The sequence below is a fragment of the Pelophylax lessonae genome (assembly GCF_965119305.1).
Source record: "Pelophylax lessonae genome assembly, chromosome: 11".
In the NCBI taxonomy this organism is placed as follows: Eukaryota; Metazoa; Chordata; class Amphibia; order Anura; family Ranidae; genus Pelophylax; species Pelophylax lessonae.
In genome coordinates this window covers 190,897,727-190,918,893 of record NC_138778.1, presented here as the reverse complement: position 1 = coordinate 190,918,893, position 21,167 = coordinate 190,897,727, and the positions used below count along the sequence as shown (strand labels likewise).

Genomic DNA, 21,167 nt, shown 5'->3' with positions numbered 1-21,167 from the left:
CAGCCAACTTCTTTAGCAATGACCTTTTGTGACTTACCCGCCTGGTGGAGGGTGTCAATGACTGTCTTCTGAACAACTGTCAAGTCAGCAGTCTTCCCCATGATTGTGTAACCTACTGAACCAGACTGAGAGACCATTTAAAGGCTCAGGAAATCTTTATAGGTGTTTTGAGTTAATTACCTGATAAGAGTGTGACACCATGAGGCTACAATATTGAACTTTTTCACAATATTCTAATTTTCTGAGATACTGAATTTTGGGTTTTCACTAGCTGAAAGCTGTAACTTAAAGGCCAAGCCTATTTCTGACACATGTTTACAAGATAAAAATCAGTATTTTTAGCTAGAAAATTACTTGGAACCCCCAAACATTATATGTATTTTTTTTTAAGAAAAGACTCTGGAGAATAAAATGAAGTCTTTGCAATATGTTTTGTAACGCGGTATTTGCGCAGTGGTCTTTCAAATACATTTTTTTGGGGGAAAAATACATTTTACTTCATAAAAAAATAAAAAATAAACAGTAAAGTTAGCACAATTTTTTTTTGTATATTGTGAAAGATAATGTCACGCCAAGTAAATAGATATCTAACATGTTACGTTTTAAAATTGCACACACCCGTGGAATGGCGACAATCTACGGTACATAAAAATCTCCATAGGCGACGCTTTAAAAATATTAACAGTTACCAGTTTAGAGTTACGTATGTCTTTTTTAGAATTATTGCTCTCACTCTGGCGATAGCCCACATGTGTGGTTTGAACATTGTTTTCATTTGCGGGCACGAATTACGTATGTGTTTTCTTTCATGCACAAACTCACTGCGAAAGGGGCGCTTTAAAAATATTTTTTTTTCCTATTTATTTTATTTTTAGCATTGTTTTTTTAAAAAAAAAAATCTGATCACTTTTATTGCTGTCACAAGGAATCTAAACATCCCTTGTGACAGTAATAGGCAGTAAAAAGTGCTCTTTATGGAGGGATCGGGGGTCTAAAAGACTCCAGACCCCTCCACTGCACTTTAAAGTATTCAAAATGCTGACAGTTTTTTTAAATTTGGTGCCGTTAGCCGCCGAGTAAACTGGAAGTGGCATTATGACGTTGCTCTTGGGTTAATACACTGGAGACCAGATCAAAGCGGAATCTGGCTTTGTTCGGGATTCTAACCTGCTGGCAGACGTGGCGGCTGGTTGCTCGGTTCTCCGGGGGGGGGTTTGGGAACGTCCCCTCCCGCCCGCTGGGATGCTGCCAAGCTGCATCGGCTGTTATCTTCTGAAAGCCGACCACTGGCTCTAAAGAACGGTACCGGGTTGATGCCTGCAGCTGCATATCATCCCGGTACAACCACTTCTCTGAGCCGGCGTATGGGTACATCGATTCGCGGGAAGTGGTTACATTGAATTACTGAAGTAGATTAACTTTTTGATATTCTAATTTTTTGAGATACACCTGTATATTGGGGAATAGTGTTGTCCGCAGCAACCAATCAAATTGTTGCTGTCATTTTTTCAGCCTATAGCAGTGGAAATATGGCTGCTTGTAGATGACACACCCCTTTTCTATACCAAATCTTCAGTAAAATAAAAGTGATAGTTATTAGCATGCAGGGTGGATAGATTACATTGCAACCTGTTTTTTTACGTTTGTGTTTTATGTGATAGCAATAAATTCCTCTGTATACTAAAGGTGACAAGTTAGGGACATTTACAGCACCGATAATCAGTGATTGTGGGTTTTATGGAACTACTGCTGTTCCAAAGGTCAGATGGCGATTGGAGACGCATTGCTTATTACATAACTCAGCGTGACAAACGGTCTCTCCCCGACTCAAATCTTCCTCCCTCTTTTTCCCATGTAGCTAGCCTTGTTTTCAGTCTGACATACGAGTTGTCTTGGGTAGCATAGGAAAGAGTTATGCTGGCCATACACTAGCCGAATAATCGTTCGAAAATCTGTCATTTGGTCCATTCGTTGGCACAAATAGAAAATCGGTTTTAACTTTTCAGAGCTGAAAAATCAAAGGAATAGTGTGGATAATTCTGCCGAACGAACGATAAAATGAAAGGTTATGTGTTTCCCACCCAAACTGTTTGGCATATGTGACAAAACAAACTTTATTTATGTCAATTGAATGATTTATCGATCAAAACATGGTCATTACATGATGGCAAAATCGTGGCCGAGTGTTTGTTATTCGAAAACAAGTTCGAACTATTTTTCGGCCATTGTATGGCCAGCATTAGACTTTGTCAAGTTATTTTTTTTGCTATGTCCCCTGTTGGGAAGATTCATTCTACAATTTGTCTTGGTGACCATTCTCACTGACATTCTCCCCTCTTGGGCAAAAAATATTGGTGTCACCAGCGTAGGGACATCCGTGCTGGTGAAAATCGGATAAGAATTCTTTTTGGTTTGGAGAAATTTTCTCTCATTTCCTGTTGTGTCTTCAGGACAGGAAGTGATGGGACTCCCACCCAGCAGAAGACAGACAGCTAAAACATATACTAATTGTGGGTTTTAGCCCCTCAATACTCTTAAATAACAAAAATGTTTTGGGTTTGCATACACTTTAAAGTAGAAATAACGTTTTTTTCCCCATGTTAAGAGTAAGGGAGGGTTATAACCTTTTTTGTAAAGTGTTTTTTTTTTTTTTTTTTGTTATCCGTGTCCCATTGGGGAGATCTTCCTGCACTTCCTAAAACAGGAAGTAGGAGGAAATGCATCCAAAGTGACAGAATCTCTGGTTTTCCCCAGAACTAGTGTCCTCTATTACTAATCTGGGGACAGCCCAAGGAAAGGTATAACCCTTGTCATTTTTTGACACCTGTCTTTGAGAAGATTTGCCTTCACTTCCTGTCCAATAGCCCAAATCGGAATTAAGAGGAAATGACTCCAAAGTGAGGGAATCCCTTGTTGTCCCCAGAACTTGTGTCCTCGAATCCCTTGTTTTCCCCAGAACTTGTGTCCTCTATTTCTAATCTAGGGGACAGCCCAAGGGAAGGTCAATACCCCTGTCTTTTTTTTTTTTTTTTGACACCTGTCTTTATTGAGATTTGCCTTCACTTCCTGTCCTATAGCTAAAACAGGATTGTAAGTGGAAATGTCTCAAATGTGAACTTTAGAACTGGACTGCTGAGCAATGGAAGAAGGTGGCCTGGTCTTATGAATCGCGTTTTCTTTTACATCATGTGGATGGCCGGGTGCGCGTGCGTCACTTACCTGGGGAAGAGATGGCACCAGGATGCAGTATAAAAAGGCAAATCGGCAGAGGCAGGGTGATGGTTTGGGCAATGTTCTGCTGGAAAACCTTGGGTCCTGCCATTCATGTAGATGTTACTTTGGTGCCCATGCCTCAATGGGTCAGGGCTGTTTTAGTCAAAAAAAGGCCATACTTAATATTAGGTAGGTGGTCAAAATGTTATGGCTGATTAGTGTATATGCCAGAATTTTAGGCTGGTATTGGGCCACCTCTGTGAAGTCACTTAATAAGGGCACAAAGGGTATATAGATGGTTCTCCTTTCTCTAGCTTGATAGTCTCTCATAGAGTCGTATGATTAATGGGTGACCACCACGCGGACCCATTGACTCAAATCATCAGGATTGACAATCCAGTAATCAAAAATGACTGCCTTCATGCTGTGTATATGACAGATATACTTCAAAATGACCCATTACGTGATTTCATGTGCGTAGATGTTCTTTACAAAGCTAAACTTTCTCTAGATCTTCTGCATTGACATGTATAGTTTGTGTGTATTTGGTGTCCTGATTTTATATTATTAAATTGTTTGCAGGAAGCCGTACGATGTGGGATACACAGAACAGTCCATGCCGGAGAAGTGGGCCCACCAAGTGTCGTCAAGGAGGTGAGAAAATCACAGGAGAGATAAATTGTTGATCAAATCTGGTGGTTTCCTAAGTTGTGCCCCTGATTCACACACTTAAAGTGGTTGTAAACTTCAGACCAGAAATCTGAACAAAGCATATTCCTCTACAGTGTGTACTTGTCTCTATTAAGAGCACTAAGTGTAATTTCTGTCTGTTGCCTCTTTCTCTGCTATCCGTATGAGTCGCTTCTGTCAAGTTTTCCTGACACCAAGAGAAAAATGGTGACAGGGGAGGGACCTCCAGCTGATTGACAGCCTCGGCTCTGTTCCTGTGTGAAGGGGGTGTGTGTCCCTTCCCTCCAATCAGCTCTCCTCCTTGAGCTCTGCAGAGTGCGACTTCAGCTCTCCACCCCCCTTTTTTTTTTTATAACAGCTCAAATTCTGGACTTTGAACAGATGTAGGGGAAGAGAAGACTGCAGATAAACGGGTACATCTTATGTAGGAGGATTTTTTCATCTCTGTGTATCACCTGAGGCCAGTCGTTCACTGGGTATATGGAAAGGTTTACAACCACTTTAATTGTTTCAAAGTATTCTTTGTGCTTCGTTCCATTGACATTGGTGCAGACTATGAAGGAATATAGAGCTGAGTAATGTTCATAGAGAGGACAGGACAGTGTTGGGAACAAATGGGGCAATTCAGACTTGTGGGTAGGGTTTGGGGTCTTAAGTATATTCTAGGCATGCAGACTTCATGGGTTTGAGACATGGTAACCTTCCAGCAAAACTGTCACATCGACTGCTTTTGGGTTTTACCAATTTTGGGTTTTAATACCTGGTCTTCAAAATGTGACCAAATCACAATGGACTGCTTGTCAAATCTAGGCAAAGACCTATTTGCATTTTTAACCCAAATGAAACGGGTCACCCATGTGATCTAGTTAGAAAATAGATATTGCAATAGAGAGCTTCTGGTGGGAAACTTTTTCAACTGTTTCTCACTGCAGCTCTTCGACTTTTAAAAAAAAAAAAATCAGTAAAATAAATATTGCACAGTGTATAGGTTCTAGTAGGTCAGGATCTGCAATGGTCTGTTTCCCGTGACTGCTCTCTCCTGGGCTGGTAAAGACACCTGTTTGGATGCTGTGTACTGAGTCAGTTCTTACTTTGAGTATAATTCTCAGTGTGGATTTTTCTTTGAACATCACAGGCAGTGGAGGTGCTGAAAGCAGAAAGAATTGGACATGGATATCACACCACTGAAGATCCCACCCTATACAAGGAGCTGCTGAACCGTAACATGCACTTCGAGGTGAGCTGTGTACTACTAACCAGTGTTGGGGTAGTTACGCAAAAAATTTAACTAGTTACTTCTGTAAATTGTAACGAGATTACTTTACTAGTTACTGCATTTGAAAAGTAACTTCACTACTTATTACTTTACTTTCCTCTTTCTTAATTGACTGTGTAGAAGAAGATACGTGACACTCTTTCTGCATAGAGTTTATTGTATAAACACAGGCTTTGGGAAACATGAGAACAAAACCTGAAAAAACAGAATAAAACATAAAGTGCAACAAAAAAGTCATAAACTTCATCCCTCTCTATTCTTCGAAATAACGATTGTATCGCACGGCTTGGGTAACGCAGGAAAGCGCGTTCCTATAGCCTAGTAAAGTAGTGTAGTTACCAATATTAGTATTGTAACTAGTTACTTTACTTAGTTACCAAAAAAAGTAATGTAGTTACTGTAATCAGTTACTTTGTAACTAGTTACCCCCAACACTGCTACTAACAAAGGATTGGTTGGTGTGAATATGTCCTTCACATCAGAATAGCTAGAAGAGATTTAAAGGGTCAGCCCACCCAAAGCCAATCTTTCAATGTTTGGTAGATGCCAGGGAGGTAAGAGTAGTATGGCCAAAGCTTTTCTTTTACCACTTCAATACCGAACACTTTCACCCCCACCCCCTTAGCTGTCACACCTTGAATGACAATTACGCAATCATGCAACACTGTACCCAAACTAAATTTGTATCATTTTGTTCGCACAAAGAGTTTTCTTTTGGTGGTATTTATTCACCACTGGGTTTTTTACTTTTTGCTAAATAAACAAAAAAAGACTGAAAAAAAAAAATGGGTGTTTTGACTTACCATAAAATCCATTTCTCTGATGTTCATTGACAGACACAGCTCCTGATCTTCTTAACCATTGGGTTATACTGCCCCCCTACAGGAGTAGGACACTAGGCAGAATAAATGTCTGGCTACGCCTATGGGCAGTCCCAGGCGGTATACTCCCTCTCTCTGCTATAGGTACAAGCAGTGACAGAAGAATTACAACTCTACAGAGGGGTGGGTGCTGTGTCCATCAATGAACATCATAGAAATGGATTTTAGGGCAAGTCAAAAATCCCGTTCTCTTTCATTAATTGCGGACACAGCTCCTGATCTTTTTAACCATTGGGATGTCCCAAAGCAGTGGTAAACATGAGAGGTGGGAACCGCGAAAAAGAAATTCCCAAGGCTATACTATAGCCAACCAGGTAAACAGGAGCTCAACCAAAACAACTGGAGCCTACCTGAAAAAAAAAACAATACACCCTTAAAGAGGACCAGGTCCTCTAAACAGCAGCCTGTAAAACCTTACGGTCAAAGGAAGCATCCGCAGATGCCAACACATCAACTTTGTGCACACTTTCACAAAGTTCGCTAGACAGCTAGGTGGCCGCCTTGCAAACCTGCGTTACTGATACGTGATGACTGAAGGCCCCAGAGGCACTGAGTGCACAAGTAAAGTGTGCCTTGACAGGGAAAGGAGGAACCTGACCCTTGATGGAATAGGCCTGAATCACCCTCTGTCTGATCCATCTGAGAATGGTTGCAGAGGAAGTGGACAACCCTTTCCGAGGCCCATCAGTGAGTCTGACTTCCTAAAAGACTCCGTAACTGCCAGGTACACCCTAATCACATGGACCACATCCAAGGCATGCAAAGCAATTTCCTTTGGATGTTTTGGCCTGGGACAAGGGAAAGGGAACACAATGTCTTCATTCAAATGAAAATCAGAGACAACTTTTGAAAGAAACAACGGACAGGGGCGCAGAACCACCTTATCTCTGTGAACACCAAGTAAGGTGAACGACAGGATAATGCCGCTCTGGATGGCTTGTGAGTGCCAAAGGGAACCGAAGCCTCCGTTGTAGATTCAGCTGCGTCCTCCATTATTGAGGTCTTACACACAGCTACAATCAGTGCATCCTCACTATCTGGGAACTCAGGGCGTGTGCTCACAGACCCAGCAGAGTGAACCATTTCCGTGGCGGACAAATCCGATTCAGGATTTAAGGAGACAGATGAGGCAGGGGGTGCTTTTTGCTAGCCCGTCGCCCACAAAACTCCTTCACCAGGGACAAAAAGGACTCCCAAGACCACCGTCACTTCATCAATGGATGGTTGGGACCCAGCGGGCCCCCGCAGCCTCTGAGAGGGGATCAGGTGAGGAAATGTGCTCCAAGGACTCCATGAGTCAATAGGGGACTCCACAAAAAAAAAAGGTGTAAAACACTGCTAAGGGACACCCCCAGCGCTCCGGCAGCACCACCCGGTCGCCAGTAACAGAGCATCTAATTGATCCTCAGCAGAGAGGGAGAGGACCCCCCACCAGACTCGCCACCCACCAGAAACAGGAACCTGCAGCCACCAGGATAATCTGCACTCGATATGCAGCAATCAGGAAGTGAAAAGATCCTGGAGTCAGCACCAGGGTATGAGGAGGGGCTCCCACAGCCGAAATCGCCGCCCAGGGGGCTCCACTGTCATTGCTGCCGCTATTTTCAATGGCAAACCACCGCAAAATTGCGGTTGGACTACACAAACATGGCCGCTGTGTATTGAGCTCACAGGCTATAAGAAAATGGCAGCACCACAAGGCTCCCAGGGTCCCAGGAGGGATCCCCTAGGCCTCAGAAAACAGCACAGGCAGAAAGGGGGGGGGGCCCTGGCAGAAGCCCCCCCCCCACAGCTGATCGCTTGGTTGTCGTTGGTCGTCCCCATTATCAACACAGGACCCTGCACCCACCCCAGGAGATAGACCAAACCACCCCACAGCCCCAGCATAGTGAAGGAGGGGGGGGGGGCAAGATGGCCCACAGGGACCACCAGACCGATGAGGGGGGGTGCCTAACGGGAAGAATGGGAACCCAGGGGTCCGACTGTCTAATGGAGGGGCCCACGTCCACCCCAAAACCCTCCAGGGGGAGAGGGGGGACAGTAACTTACCATACCACGAACCAGGCGGGCACTGCTTCCATCTAAATGGGGGGCAGTCGGCCAGAAGGAACACTGTGAGACCCGGTCGTATAAGACTTTGTGAGGCAATTAAATTGCAGGGCAGCCCCCGTCTGGGGGGGCTATGTTGCTGCCGACCTAGCATAGAGCGGAGGTCTGCGCGCTGGCTGGCCAGACTGGGGTGACCACTGGATCTAGATTATCCAGCCCGTCGCCCAGTCCGGCAGTTGATTGTAGATCTCACAGTAAAAAAAACAGGAGACAAAAAAAATCTATCTAAAAATAAAAAATTGCCAGGACCAGAAAACCCAGAAGGGAAGTAGGGCCCTTACTCCTGACTCGGCATAAAAAAAAAAATCGGAGTACCTATAGCAGGTAGAGGGAGTATACCCCCTGGGGCTGCCCATAGGCGTAGCCAGACTTTTTTTCTGCCTAGTGTCCTACTGCTGTAGGGGGCAGTATAACCAAACAGTTAAGAAGATCAGAAGCTGTGTCCGTCAATGAACGAAAGAGCATTTTTCTTCGTTTTGCAAACAAATAATTGTTCTCCATAAATTTAGGCCAAATGTATTCTGCTAAATTTCTTTGGTGAAAATACCCCAAATCAGCATATATTATTTAGTCTGTAGGAACGTTATAGAATCCACAATCATATATATATATATATGAAAATTGATCACACCTGATGTACTGACTGTACTGTCCTGACTTTTTTGGGCCTCAAGAAATTAGATTGGCAGATATCCCCCACATGACCCCTTTTTGGAAAGTAGATAGACCAAGGTATTTAGTAATAGGCATGGTGAGGCTTTTAAATTGTAATTTTTTTTTGTCATAATTCTTTGGAAAAATCAAGAAATTAAAAAAAAATGTTCACCGTTTTTTTTCTTCTACATGCTGTCAGTAGTGCAGTACAGTGTCATCCTATAACTGGTGTGGCAGTGATCAAGGACACTGACTGGTGACAGTATGGATCTGAAATGGCACAATTTTAAAGCTGCATTTCTGTGCGAGTTCAGGTGGGACCTGACAGACATGTGTGCAGCTTCATGCATGGAGGTCTATTGAAGTCGTACCCGAAATCACCAAAAGTAGTGCAGAAACTACTTTTGCAAATCTGAGCGGCGCCGCAAAGTCGCCGTCACACCGATTGGAACGGTGCCATCGCCGTCAAATTGCACAAAAAAATTGCTCCAATGTGAATGAGGACTAAAGGTGTTATCCAAATAGAACTGCAAAAGTGGAAATACACATTAAGATAAAGGTGGGGTTGAAGGACTGGAAAGATGCTATTCGCTTTTCTGTCCTTGCTGATGATCCCACATGATGGATGTATGATAAGGAACCCTTTTACAAAGAATTATTGCTCCTTTCTTCATTATACAGAACATGTTGGGTATAAAATTTGTGCTGATTGTGTCATTCTGTTACAGACATGTCCATGGTCCAGTTACCTCACAAGCGCTTGTGATCCCGATTTTACCAAACATCCTGTCATACAGTAAGTTATGTATACATGATACAACCCCCAGTATGCTCTTTTTAACAGGCTGTCTAGGTCAGAGGTGCACAAACTTTTGAAGAGCAAGGGTTACTTGGATGATTTTGTAACCAGTCTTAGCCCACAATGAACTGTGGGGTTTTTCCGCCCCCTCAAACCGCAAATGAGCCCTTACTGTCCTGAGCCCTCTATAGAGGCTGTTTTCAAGCTGATGTGCTGTGGTTTACTGCAATATATCTTGTGGGTGTGATGCACTTTATGAAAGCCCACCAAACCTGCAGGATATTATAGAAGTCTATGGCTCAGTGCAGCTAACCCACAGGAAAGCCGTAGTGTGTTGCGCCTATGGATCAGTGTGAAAGCAGCTGTTTTATAAGTGCTAATAAGCCCCATAGGCCCCATTGCAAAATGCAGAGTATGTGATGTTTAATACACTGATCTTTTCTTCTGCCAGCACCTCTCTCCAGGCTGCTAGAAAGGTCCCAGGTGAAGTGCACTTGGTATTACTGCGCCTGGGACAGTAGCTGGCACTACAGAGTAAAGCCTCGTACACACGCATCGAAATTGGACCGATCCGCCGATTTTCGGCTTGTTAGTATGATGCTTCCGACAGCCGACTCTGACTTTTCGGCCGAAAAAATTCTGGTGTGCAGGCTATAAAATGTTTGCCCTCCGTCAAAACACGTCCGATTTTCGTGCAGTCAGTACAGATTTCGACAGGGAAAAATCTTATGAGCAAGACTGGGCATGTTCAGAGATGAAAGGACACAAAGAAAGCAATCCAACACATGACATCACTTCTGAAGTAGAATTTTGTCGTGCGGGAAAATTCGTGTGCAGTCTAGGCACATTCCAACCAACAAAACACCACTCTGGGCAAAAGATGGACGACCGGTCGGCGGAAATTCGTTGCATGTGTACTAGGCTTAAGCCTCGGCTTATGCAGCTCCTGCTCCCTCTGCGACTGACTCCATGCACTATGATGGTCTGGGATGGCAACACCTTGATTGCTATCTGGGCTTGCCAATCCACCATTCCAGATCATGGGCATAAAGTCAAGGGCAACAGGTTGAGCACCCCTGGTCTAGATGGCTCACTGCTCCTGGATGGTTATTTCAGATACTTTGATAAATGACACTAGGAGTGTTATGATAAGCAGCTGCTGATCTGTACATGTTATTACTAATAATGGGTTGGGTTACAACCTTTGTTCGATTTTATTTAAGCCTGTGCATTGGAAAAACTTACCCTTCTCTGCCTGTCTTGGTATCAGAATCTCAAAGACTTGTGATGGTATATCTTCCCAATGTGTTAAGGATGCCTCTAAAGTCCCATGGGGGAAATGTAAAGTTTTAGATATCTCTCTGATGGTGGGGACATCTGTCGGGGATTTATTGCTGGCCATCTTTCTGTCCTGGTGACCCCCCCCCCCTTAAATTCATATCCTGCCAATTAAAAGGGGGACAGTATGGGAAGGCACTCCCACAAGGATTGTAAATAAAAACCTGATAGAAGTTCTAACTCTTACCACCACCCTATCGAAGACCTAATCATTTGGTCAATAGTTGGCCTTTAAACACCCAAGTTGATGTGTTGCCCATAAAGCTGGTATAAAGCATTCCATCCAGTCTGATTTCTGCTATAGTTACAAATCTAGTGGGTGGGTAGTGCTTTGATGGCATGGTGCAGAATGATGGGGATGTTCTTAGAGAGGGTGTGTGAAATATGTTGTTCTTTGACCTTAGCCGTAAAACTCAAACCTCACATGCACACTAGTGTAAAACCACTTTATGAAAAATATCACACATACTAATGTACTGAAATCCACTTTGTAAATTATATTTATTGCACACCTTGTTCCCTAGCCCCATATCAGGATATGCCATGTACCCAGTGGAAAGTGTCCACATTTTGTGGAATGTGGACTGCAGAGGATCCCTTTGCTCCATATGTTTACACAGATGTAGTATTCTACGTAGGCAAAGCAGCCCCAGGGGTCCATAATGAAGCTGTAATCTAGCTGTTGGTGCTGTGGGGTATATGGACCATTACTGCCCCCCAGTGTTACCTACCATTACAGAGACTGTGCTGAATGAGTGCATCTGTCATGGTGGAGCTGGGCACAGCACAATAATCATTTCCCATGTCTTCTCTCTGCTCAGTCTTGTGATAACTGGGATGGGGGGTGTAAGTCTCGCAATGCCTTATCGGACTTATTGTTCCAGAACAACTAGAGTGCCAAGGTTGCCAAGCCCTCACCCAGTAGTTTATACTGGAGCATCTGCTTACATAGCTATATACTAATTTCTAAATGACTGCCAGAAAATGCTTTAAATTTTTAAGTTTTTGCCACCCTTGTAAGCATACTGTACAGGACCACTAACCAGGGTTCTTCTCTTCCCCAGATTTAGGAAAGACAAAGCCAACTACTCTCTGAACACAGATGACCCTCTGATCTTTAGATCTACGCTGGACGTGGATTATAACCTTGCAACAAAACATATGGGCTTCACACAGGAAGAGTTTAAGCGAGTGGTAAGTGTACTCTGGATGACGCCAGGAAAGTGTACCAAGAGGTGTGTGTGATGGATGTGTTGGCTCCATCAATATTGATACATTCAGTACAAGCATACTGTAAGAGCCCTTACACACTGATGGACAGTTTTTTCAGGTGGACCATCCATTGCTCTCTATGACAGATACCTGCCAACATCAGATCTGATCCTATAATCTAAAAATAGGCGTTCAGCTGGTTGGCTTGGATGACAATCAGATGGAAACAGACAGGCGGTCCTTTTCCATTCGACAGCCCCATAGAGAACAGTGGGCTGTGTCCCTGTCCACTCAGCAAATGACAGGTCTGTGTCTGTTCCACTGATGCAATCTCAGCAGAGAGATCCCCCACTGAGCAGGGGGATCTGTTTAACTGAGTCCACGCCGTGTGAAAGGGGCCTAAGGCCTCAAAAACATCACCGGGCATCGAAAACGCAGCTGTCAAGGGCGCTTGACTTTTTTTTCTGCCTCTAAATACCCCTCAAAGTTGCCTATGTGTGCATGGACCCATAGGCTGTTTGAAGGCAGAAGGAAAGGACATCACTTGTGCATTCAGGAAAAGAGTATTTTGTCAGAAAAAACATCTAATGCGTCTAAACATGTTTAGTGCTTGAGCCTTCATATATTTCAATGGCCAGAGTAAATGAATATACTGGCCAATAAAAAGAATAAGCGCCTAAACACATTTGCAAAACATGGCTTTCGGCGCTTTTTTTACCACCAGGAGAAAAGGCATTCAGAAGAGCTGGAATCCCAGTCTGTCTAAGTGTTCTGATGCAATGTTTCTCAACTCCGGGCATCAGGGCACACTAACAGGCCAGATTTTAAGTATTACCTTGGGGAGATGCAGAGTAGAATACTGCAATCACTGAGCAGCAAATTATATCACCTGTGATGTATTTCAGTTTTCTTGCAAACCTGGCCTGTTAGTGTGCCCTGAGGACCGGAGTTGAGAAACACTGCTCTGATGGAAGGCAAGATCTATAGTTTTGGTCTATATCTTGGAAAAGTTGAACTTTGCCCCAAAATTGCATTAGTTTGTCTATGAATGAGACAAGCTGGTCCAAACACACTATTTTCATTACTAAACCATGGGTGTGCTGGTATATTGTAGTGGCATTAGATACATACAGTAATCAGCGCCGTGTTCCAGCCATATCTTCTATTTACACCAATCTGTGAATGGGAAACCTACAAGTCCCATCTGCCACTGTAGTAGAGGGACTCGCAGATCTCAGCAGAGCACAAGTGCAGTAATGTCACTGTAATTGTAGTCCATTAATTATTTCTAAACTCCTTAACCAAAGTTACAGACCTGGGGCTGGAGAATTGGTCTGGAGGAGCCTGTGCATCTGTGATCCACAAATTATGGCAGCAGAGCTTTGCAGACTCCAACCCAAAACATTAATAAATTGCCATTTTTTTTTTTCAAAAGGTTGACTATGCCATTAAAGCCTAGCATCCAGTTTATTGTGCCTTTTAAATAATTCAAACTTCTTCCTTTACTAACAGGTATGCTGGGCATGCTGTATAAACAGTATATAGCCTTGCCTTAGCTGCATGCAGTATACAGAGCTGTGTTCCAGCAGTGGTCTTGCTCTCAAAACAAAATCAAAAAGGATTTAGCACTGCTCAGCCATTCTTGGAAAGCTTTGTATTCAATGAATTCAAATGAGGCGAAAATTGTAATGTCATCTGCCTGCCTCTCCACCTCCAGCCAATCGGAGGAAGCTTTGTATTCATTCATATGCATAGAATACAAAGCTTCCTGAGAATGGCTGAGCTGTGCTCAATCCAGTTTGATTTTGTTCCAGGATCGGGACAGGAACCTCTGCGGGATCACAGCTCTGTATACTGTGAGGAGCTGCGGCTCTATGCTGCTTATAAAGCTTGTTGAGGAGGCACATCTGTTGGTGAAGGAAATGGTTCGAACCATTTCAAGACACAGTAGGCTTTAATCCTAATAACTAGTATTAAAACTATATATATTTATTATTGAAACAAATAAATAAAAGAACCCTATATAAGCATAGCATGGGTCCTATATACTAGGTATGTGATCATTTATACAAAGGTACACAGAATTGCTATCTATTGAAATCATCCATATCTAAAAAAAACATTGGTACAGGACTGGCTTCCTGATAGCAACAATGGTGGACCATACCAGCATAATAGCAGCATAACCACTTGTGGTCTCCTCCAAGGACCCATGTGACAGGGTGACAATGCAGAACAACAGACTTGGGGACAGGGATAGAGCTTTGTTACCCTATTACAGGAAGTGACTGAACAAGGACCTTCATGGCAGGATTGCCAAGTATTCGTTTTTAATGAAAGCTGCAGGTTTTAAAAGGTTGTAGAATAAGTTTGATATGATATTAACACGATAAAGCTGAACTCTAGGTTTCATTTACTTTTAAATAGTTTGTTTGGCCCAAGCCGGTCCAAACTATTTCCTTCACTAATGGCTGGAAGTGCTGTATATTCCATATACAGTGCTGTGTTCTGGCAGGAGGACAAGACCTCCCCATCCAGCTCCTGGAACCAAATCGAGTCGGGGTGAGCGCTGCTCAGCCAGTGGACGGGAGCTTTGTATTCTATGAATGAACACAAAGCCTCCTCTGATTGGCTGAGGAGTGTGTGTGATGTCTTCAGCCAATCAGAGGAAGCTTTGCAATTCATTCATAGAATACAAAGGTCCTGGGGAGTGACTGACCTTACTCAATTTTGTTCCAGTCCCTGTACTACTGACGGAGCACAGCACTGTATGTAGTGGGGGATACATACAACTTGTATAGCACACACAGCCGCTGCAAGTGTTAGTGAAGGAAATAGTTTGTTTGGTCCAAACTATTTAAAGGTAATTCCAATTTCATGGGAAAAAACATTTCTCAAAAAAAAAAAAAAAAATACAATTGCGACACAAGTCATGTAGTAATATAATGTTATTAAAAATGACCTTTTGAATTCTGAATCTCTAGCACTTTCATTTTCTGTAACATTCAATGTAATATGGCAACCTGGAGGCATTCTGTAGACCGTTGGTATAAGGAACGCCCCCAGAAATGTCATTTACTGCTTGTGTGATTGGCTTACTGATTTTTCCAGAAGTCTGCACTAAGATACAAATCTGATTTTAGACATTCTCTACAACAAAAATGTATTTTTTGGTGAGATACACCCAAAGGGAATTCATGTCTAAAAAGATGCAGACCCTGCCACTTTCTGCATTGAAACTTTACAAGTTCAGCAGCTGATTAGTAATGAAAAAGTCACTCCCAATGACATTCACTCTAATCATGGACACATTCACTCTAATCGTGGACACAGCTATTTCTTCAGAACAACAAAAGGCAGGAATCTGAAACAAAGGTTATAAAATCCTTGCAATGTACATAGATCACCTAGGGGAGAATATTTTTTTCCTCAACAAAAGTGGAGTTAAGGCTTGTACACACTATAAGAAAATCGGGCAAACATTTTCGTCCAAAGAATTTTCGTATAGTGTGTACAGAACTTTCTACAGACAATTCAGAATTTTCTTACAAAAATTCTCGAAGGGACAAACTCCAAAATTTTTCTTGTACAGGAAAAAAACGAATGATTTTTTTTTAATGTGTACCGTTTTCATACAATTTTTGTACAAGAAAAATCAGAAAAGAAAGAATGTGCATGATCAGAAACAATAAACAACAAAAAAAGCCTTTGTCGTACGAGAATTTTCATACAAATTTTCGTAAGAAAATTCTTTCATCAGTTCTGATTTGCTTTGAAACAACGAGGAAAATCGGACAATCATCATTCGCCCGATTTTCTTATAGTGTTTACCCCACTTTACTCTTCACATAAAACCTGGAGATCAGCTTTAAGGCTCGGTTCACACTTCTGCGATGTGGGAACGCTGCGAATATGCAGTCTGTTCCCGCATCGCATCCCCACATCTGGCAGTTCACACAATTAAATGTTAACGACACCCCCAGTTTGATCGCATATCGCAGTGCGATCTGACAGTACGCACAGGATCGGATTCTAAAGGCGGCTCAAAAAATGCCTCCTGTGCGTGTTTGCTGCGGATGCGCTGCGAATTCAGCCATACAAAGTGTATGACTGAATTCGTATCCGCACAGGAGATTGCATGTAATGAAGGAGCAGTGCACTCCGAATTACATGCGATCAGCGCATCCACAGAAGTGTGAACCAGCACTTAAGCTTGTATAAGATTTTGACTGTAAGGTTTCCAAATCTGTTTTTCCCCCCCCCCCAAGAAATGTATAGTCACTATTCATATTTAAAGGTCCCTGTATAATAATACCCCAGAGAATATTTTTATCCCCCAGAGTATATATAATGAGGATGTCTGGGTGAGAAAAAAATAAATAAAGATGATCCATATGGTTTACAGAGAACATTCCCAAACTTTCTCCACCATCCTGGCTTATTGGATAATATGTGAATATTTTTCTCACCCTTCATGCGCTCTGAAATACTACTTGTATAAAAGACCTTTAATGAACAGTGACTATACAACACAGGAACTTTTTGAAAGCAAAAAAACGAAGTATATGTAAAAGTGATTACTAACATCTCATATCCACTTTAACACTTTGGTTGTTTCAGAAGTAATTTTCAGTAATCCCAAAACTACAGCTTTCAGAAAAATATTACCTGGTGATCTTGCCATGACGGTCCTTGTTTAGGTACTCACTGTTAAAGTGGTTGTAAACATCCATGTAATGTTTTTACCTATACAGGTCCCTCTCAAATATGAGCATATTGTGATAAAGTTCATTATTTTCTGTAATGTACTGATAAACATTAGACTTTCATATATTTTAGATTCATTACACACAACTGAAGTAGTGCAAGCCTTTTATTGTTTTAATATTGATGATTTTGGCATACAGCTCATGAAAACCCAAAATTCCTATCTCAAAAAATTAGCATATCACGAAAAGGTTCTCTAAACGAGCTACAGTATTAACCTAATCATCTGAATCAACTAATTAACTCTAAACACCTGCAAAAGATTCCTGAGGCTTTTAAAAACTCCCAGCCTGGTTCATTACTCAAAACCGCAATCATGGGTAAGACTGCGGACCTGACTGCTGTCCAGAAGGCCATCATTGACACCCTCAAGCAAGAGGGTAAGACACAGAAAGAAATTTCTGAACGAATAGGCTGTTCCCAGAGTGCTGTATCAAGGCACCTCAGTGGGAAGTCTGTGGGAAGGAAAAAGTGTGGCAGAAAACGCTGCACAACGAGAAGAGGTGACCGGACCCTGAGGAAGACTGGGGAGAGGGAAATGCCAAAATGCCTGAAGTCCAGTGTCAAGTACCCACAGTCAGTGATGGTCTGGGGTGCCATGTCAGCTGCTGGTGTTGGTCCACTGTGTTTTATCAAGGGCAGGGTCAATGCAGCTAGCTATCAGGAGATTTTGGAGCACTTCATGCTTCCATCTGCTGAAAAGTTTTATGGAGATGAAGATTTAATTTTTCAGCACGACCTGGCACCTGCTCACAGTGCCAAAACCACTGGTAAATGGTTTACTGACCATGGTATTACTGTGCTCAATTGGCCTAACAACTCTCCTGACCTGAACCCCATAGAGAATCTGTGGGATGTTGCGAAGAGAAAGTTGAGAGGCTCAAGGCCTAACACTCTGGATGAGCTCAAGGCCGCTATCGAAGCATCCTGGGCCTCCATAACACCTCAGCAGTGCCACAGGCTGATTGCCTCCATGCCACGCCGCATTGAAGCAGTCATTTCTGCAAAAGGATTCCCGACCAAGTATTGAGTGCATAACTGAACATAATTATTTGAAGGTTGACTTTTTTTGTATTAAAAACACTTTTCTTTTATTGGTCGTATGAAATATGCTAATTTTTTGAGATAGGAATTTTGAGTTTTCATGAGCTGTATCCCAAAATCATCAATATTAAAACAATAAAAGGCTTGCACTACTTCAGTTGTGTGTAATGAATCTAAAATATATCAAAGTCTAATGTTTATCAGTACATTACAGAAAATAATGAACTTTATCACAATATGCTAATTTTTTTAGAGGGACCTGTAGATAAGCCTTAAATAAGACTTACCTATAGGCACTGTAAATATCTCCTAAGTTTGAACTGTTGAGGAGACATTTACATTGCATGCAGCCGATTATATCATTGACGCATGCGCTCTGAAGGAACAACCACCCATGCCGTATATTCAGAGCCCTGTGCCATGACCGACGGCTCCCACGCATGTGCAGGAGTGACATCGCACGGCTCAGGCCAGTAGAGCAGCTGGAGTCCGCAGACCTGGAAGTAAAGCCCCGTACACACGCGTCGAAAATTGGCAGGGAATTTTCGGCCGACGTCCGATCTGCCGATTTTCGGCTTGTTAGTATGATGCTTCCGACAACCGACTCCGACTTTTCGGCCGAAAAAAATCTGGCGTGCAGGCTATAAAATTTTTGTTGGCCGTCAACACAACGGCTGATTTTCGTGCAGTCAGTACAGATTTCGACAGGGAAAAATCTTATGAGCAAGATTGGGCATGCTCAGAGAAGAAAGAACACAAAGAAAGCAAACCAAAACATGACATCACTTCTGAAGTAGAATTTTGTTGGACGAGAAAATTCGTGTGCAGTCTAGGCACATTCCAACCAACAAAACACCACTCTGGACAAAAGACGGATGATCGGTCGGCCGATAATCGTTGCGTGTGTACGGGGCTTAAGACGGGTGAAGATGGATGCGGGCTTCATTTTCAGGTGTCGCATAATGTACTAGTTTGCATTACATACTTTGCCGGTAAACAAAAATAATTTTTTTTTTCCAGACTTTACTTCCTTTTTTAAGTCTGGTACACACTATAGTTTTTTTTTTCTGTGCAACCCAGTGGATTTACACTTTGGATACAGATTGTAAGTGGTGTGTTGATGCACAGGCATGGTCCACTGTTATTATCAGGAAGCCAATTCTGAGAAACGCCAACACCATGGAGGGCGTATAGACACCAAGTCACTAAAAAAGGCTGCAAAGTAGAAGTCCTGAGATGCAACAAAGGATGGAAAGCGGTGAAGATGGCAATTGTTTGATAAGCAGCAAATAATAGTAATAGTTATTTTGAATATCACTGGATTTAGTGGATATATAATATATCCTTGCATACATTAGTATCTGAATGTTGGATGATACTATGGGGGCCCTATAGGTGTTTTTTTTTTTTTTTAGATAAGAACTATAAATGTATGGAGTTTTAATATGTGACCAGGTATTAGAATTAATTGCAACCCTGAGATATATTACCTTTAGAATAATATATGAGGGGTGAACACAAATATACATTTTTTTTTTTTTAAAGGCTATTATTTCCTATTGTGCCTTTTTACATAATCCCTATTAAAAATGAAGAAATTCCAATGACTAAGAGCCGGTTCACACTGGGGCGACCTGTCAGGCGACCTGGTCGCCTGACAAGTCACCGTGGGTCGTCTGCCATAGATTAGCACAGGACCCGTTCTAATAGGAGCGACACAAGTCGCTCCGACTTAGAAAAAGGGTCCTGTACTACTTTGGGGCGACCTGCCCTGACTTCAATGATATAAAGTCCGTGCATGTCGCTCCGAGGTCGCCCTGGCAAGTCGGATCGCCTCAGTGTGAACCGGCTCTAAATGTAGTATTTACCTTTTAATTCTAAAGCACAGTGGCTAAGTGGTTAGAACTCACACCTAACAGTATTAGGGTTGTTAGTTCGAATCCCAACCATGGCACTACCAACTTGGAGTTTGCATGTTCTCCCTGTGCCTGCACTCCTCCCTCACTCCAAAGACATGCTGGTAGGGTAAATGGCACCTGTCCAAATTGGCCCTAGTATGTGTATGTAAGAATGTGAGTTTCGGGACCTTAGATTTAAGTTCCTTGAGGGCAGGGACTGATGTGAATGTACAATATATATGTAAAGTGATGCATAAATTGACAGCGCTATATATAAGTACCTGTAATGAATATAACAAAGCATGCTGATTTTGTATTTCACAGAATATTAATGCAGCCCGATCCAGCTTCCTACCTAAGAAAGAGAAGGAGGAGCTCCTGGACAAGCTGCATGAGGCCTATGACATGGTGCTCTCCACTGCGCTCTGAAGGTGACGCCGAATCACATCACAGACTCGATTTTTTCCAACCGTGGCCATCTCTTCCACAGAGACCCCTTTTAAGGATATCTGTAAAGCACATCACGGCAGCCATGGCAGATATCCTTAAAACATGGCCGCCAGCTGAGAATATCTTAAACTGAAGAGGAGCTCTCAGCAAGACAGGTCTTCCTAAATACACTCCAAATGTATTTGAATCAGGTTATTTGCTATCTCACTATACAGCCTTATTGTACCAATAGAAATTGCCTTTCTCATGCTAGAAGGTGGATATAACCATCAATATGCAGAATTTATTATCAGGCACACCTGATCCTTTCTCATAGATGGGTCAGACAAGGTCAGGATATTCTTATGGTGATCTGTCATTAATTCACCAGGTATGTTTTCTATACTTTCTTTGCCAAAAATGCCTATTTGAGAGCTACCCCTTTCCATAGACCGTTGATCAGGCTCTTGACAAATTCTGGACTAAAGGATCAGTTTGCCACTTGCGGCCCTTTTCACACTTATGGGCCCTTGGACCCACCAATCTATAGTAGGAGTGATAGCATTCATTTAAAATGGGATGATAGCAATAATCTGTACCAGCCCCGTAAATCATTACCCCTGGTCCCTTGCGGTCTTCTGTAGGTTGTCCACCCAACCTGTAACGTGTCCATACTCTTTGACCACTACTTCCTCTATTATGTCCTTCTCTCCAACCATTATTCTTTGCTAGTGTTTCACATACAGTATACTAAACTAATAATGCACTCTGGGGCCACAGGTTGACAATTTCTGCTCTACATTATCTGCCTTAGCAGTGCTTACTATATAAAATGTAGGGGAGGAAGTGGATTTCCT

The 21,167-nt window shown here is 42.5% G+C and overlaps 1 protein-coding gene across 2 annotated transcripts in view; it reads left to right on the top strand.

Moving 5' to 3' along the window:
• The window catches only part of ADA (adenosine deaminase), a 211,460-nt gene extending 190,684 nt beyond the window's left edge, over nucleotides 1–20,776 (top strand). For both annotated transcript variants that reach the window (XM_082271886.1, XM_082271885.1), the window contains exons 7-11: nucleotides 3,796–3,867; nucleotides 5,039–5,140; nucleotides 9,552–9,619; nucleotides 12,025–12,154; nucleotides 20,206–20,776. In XM_082271886.1, the coding sequence (XP_082128012.1) occupies nucleotides 3,796–3,867; nucleotides 5,039–5,140; nucleotides 9,552–9,619; nucleotides 12,025–12,154; nucleotides 20,206–20,310 (477 nt within the window). In that variant the 3' untranslated portion in view covers nucleotides 20,311–20,776. The remainder of the gene's footprint in view (nucleotides 1–3,795; nucleotides 3,868–5,038; nucleotides 5,141–9,551; nucleotides 9,620–12,024; nucleotides 12,155–20,205) is intronic.
• The last annotated feature ends 391 nt before the right edge of the window (nucleotides 20,777–21,167 follow it).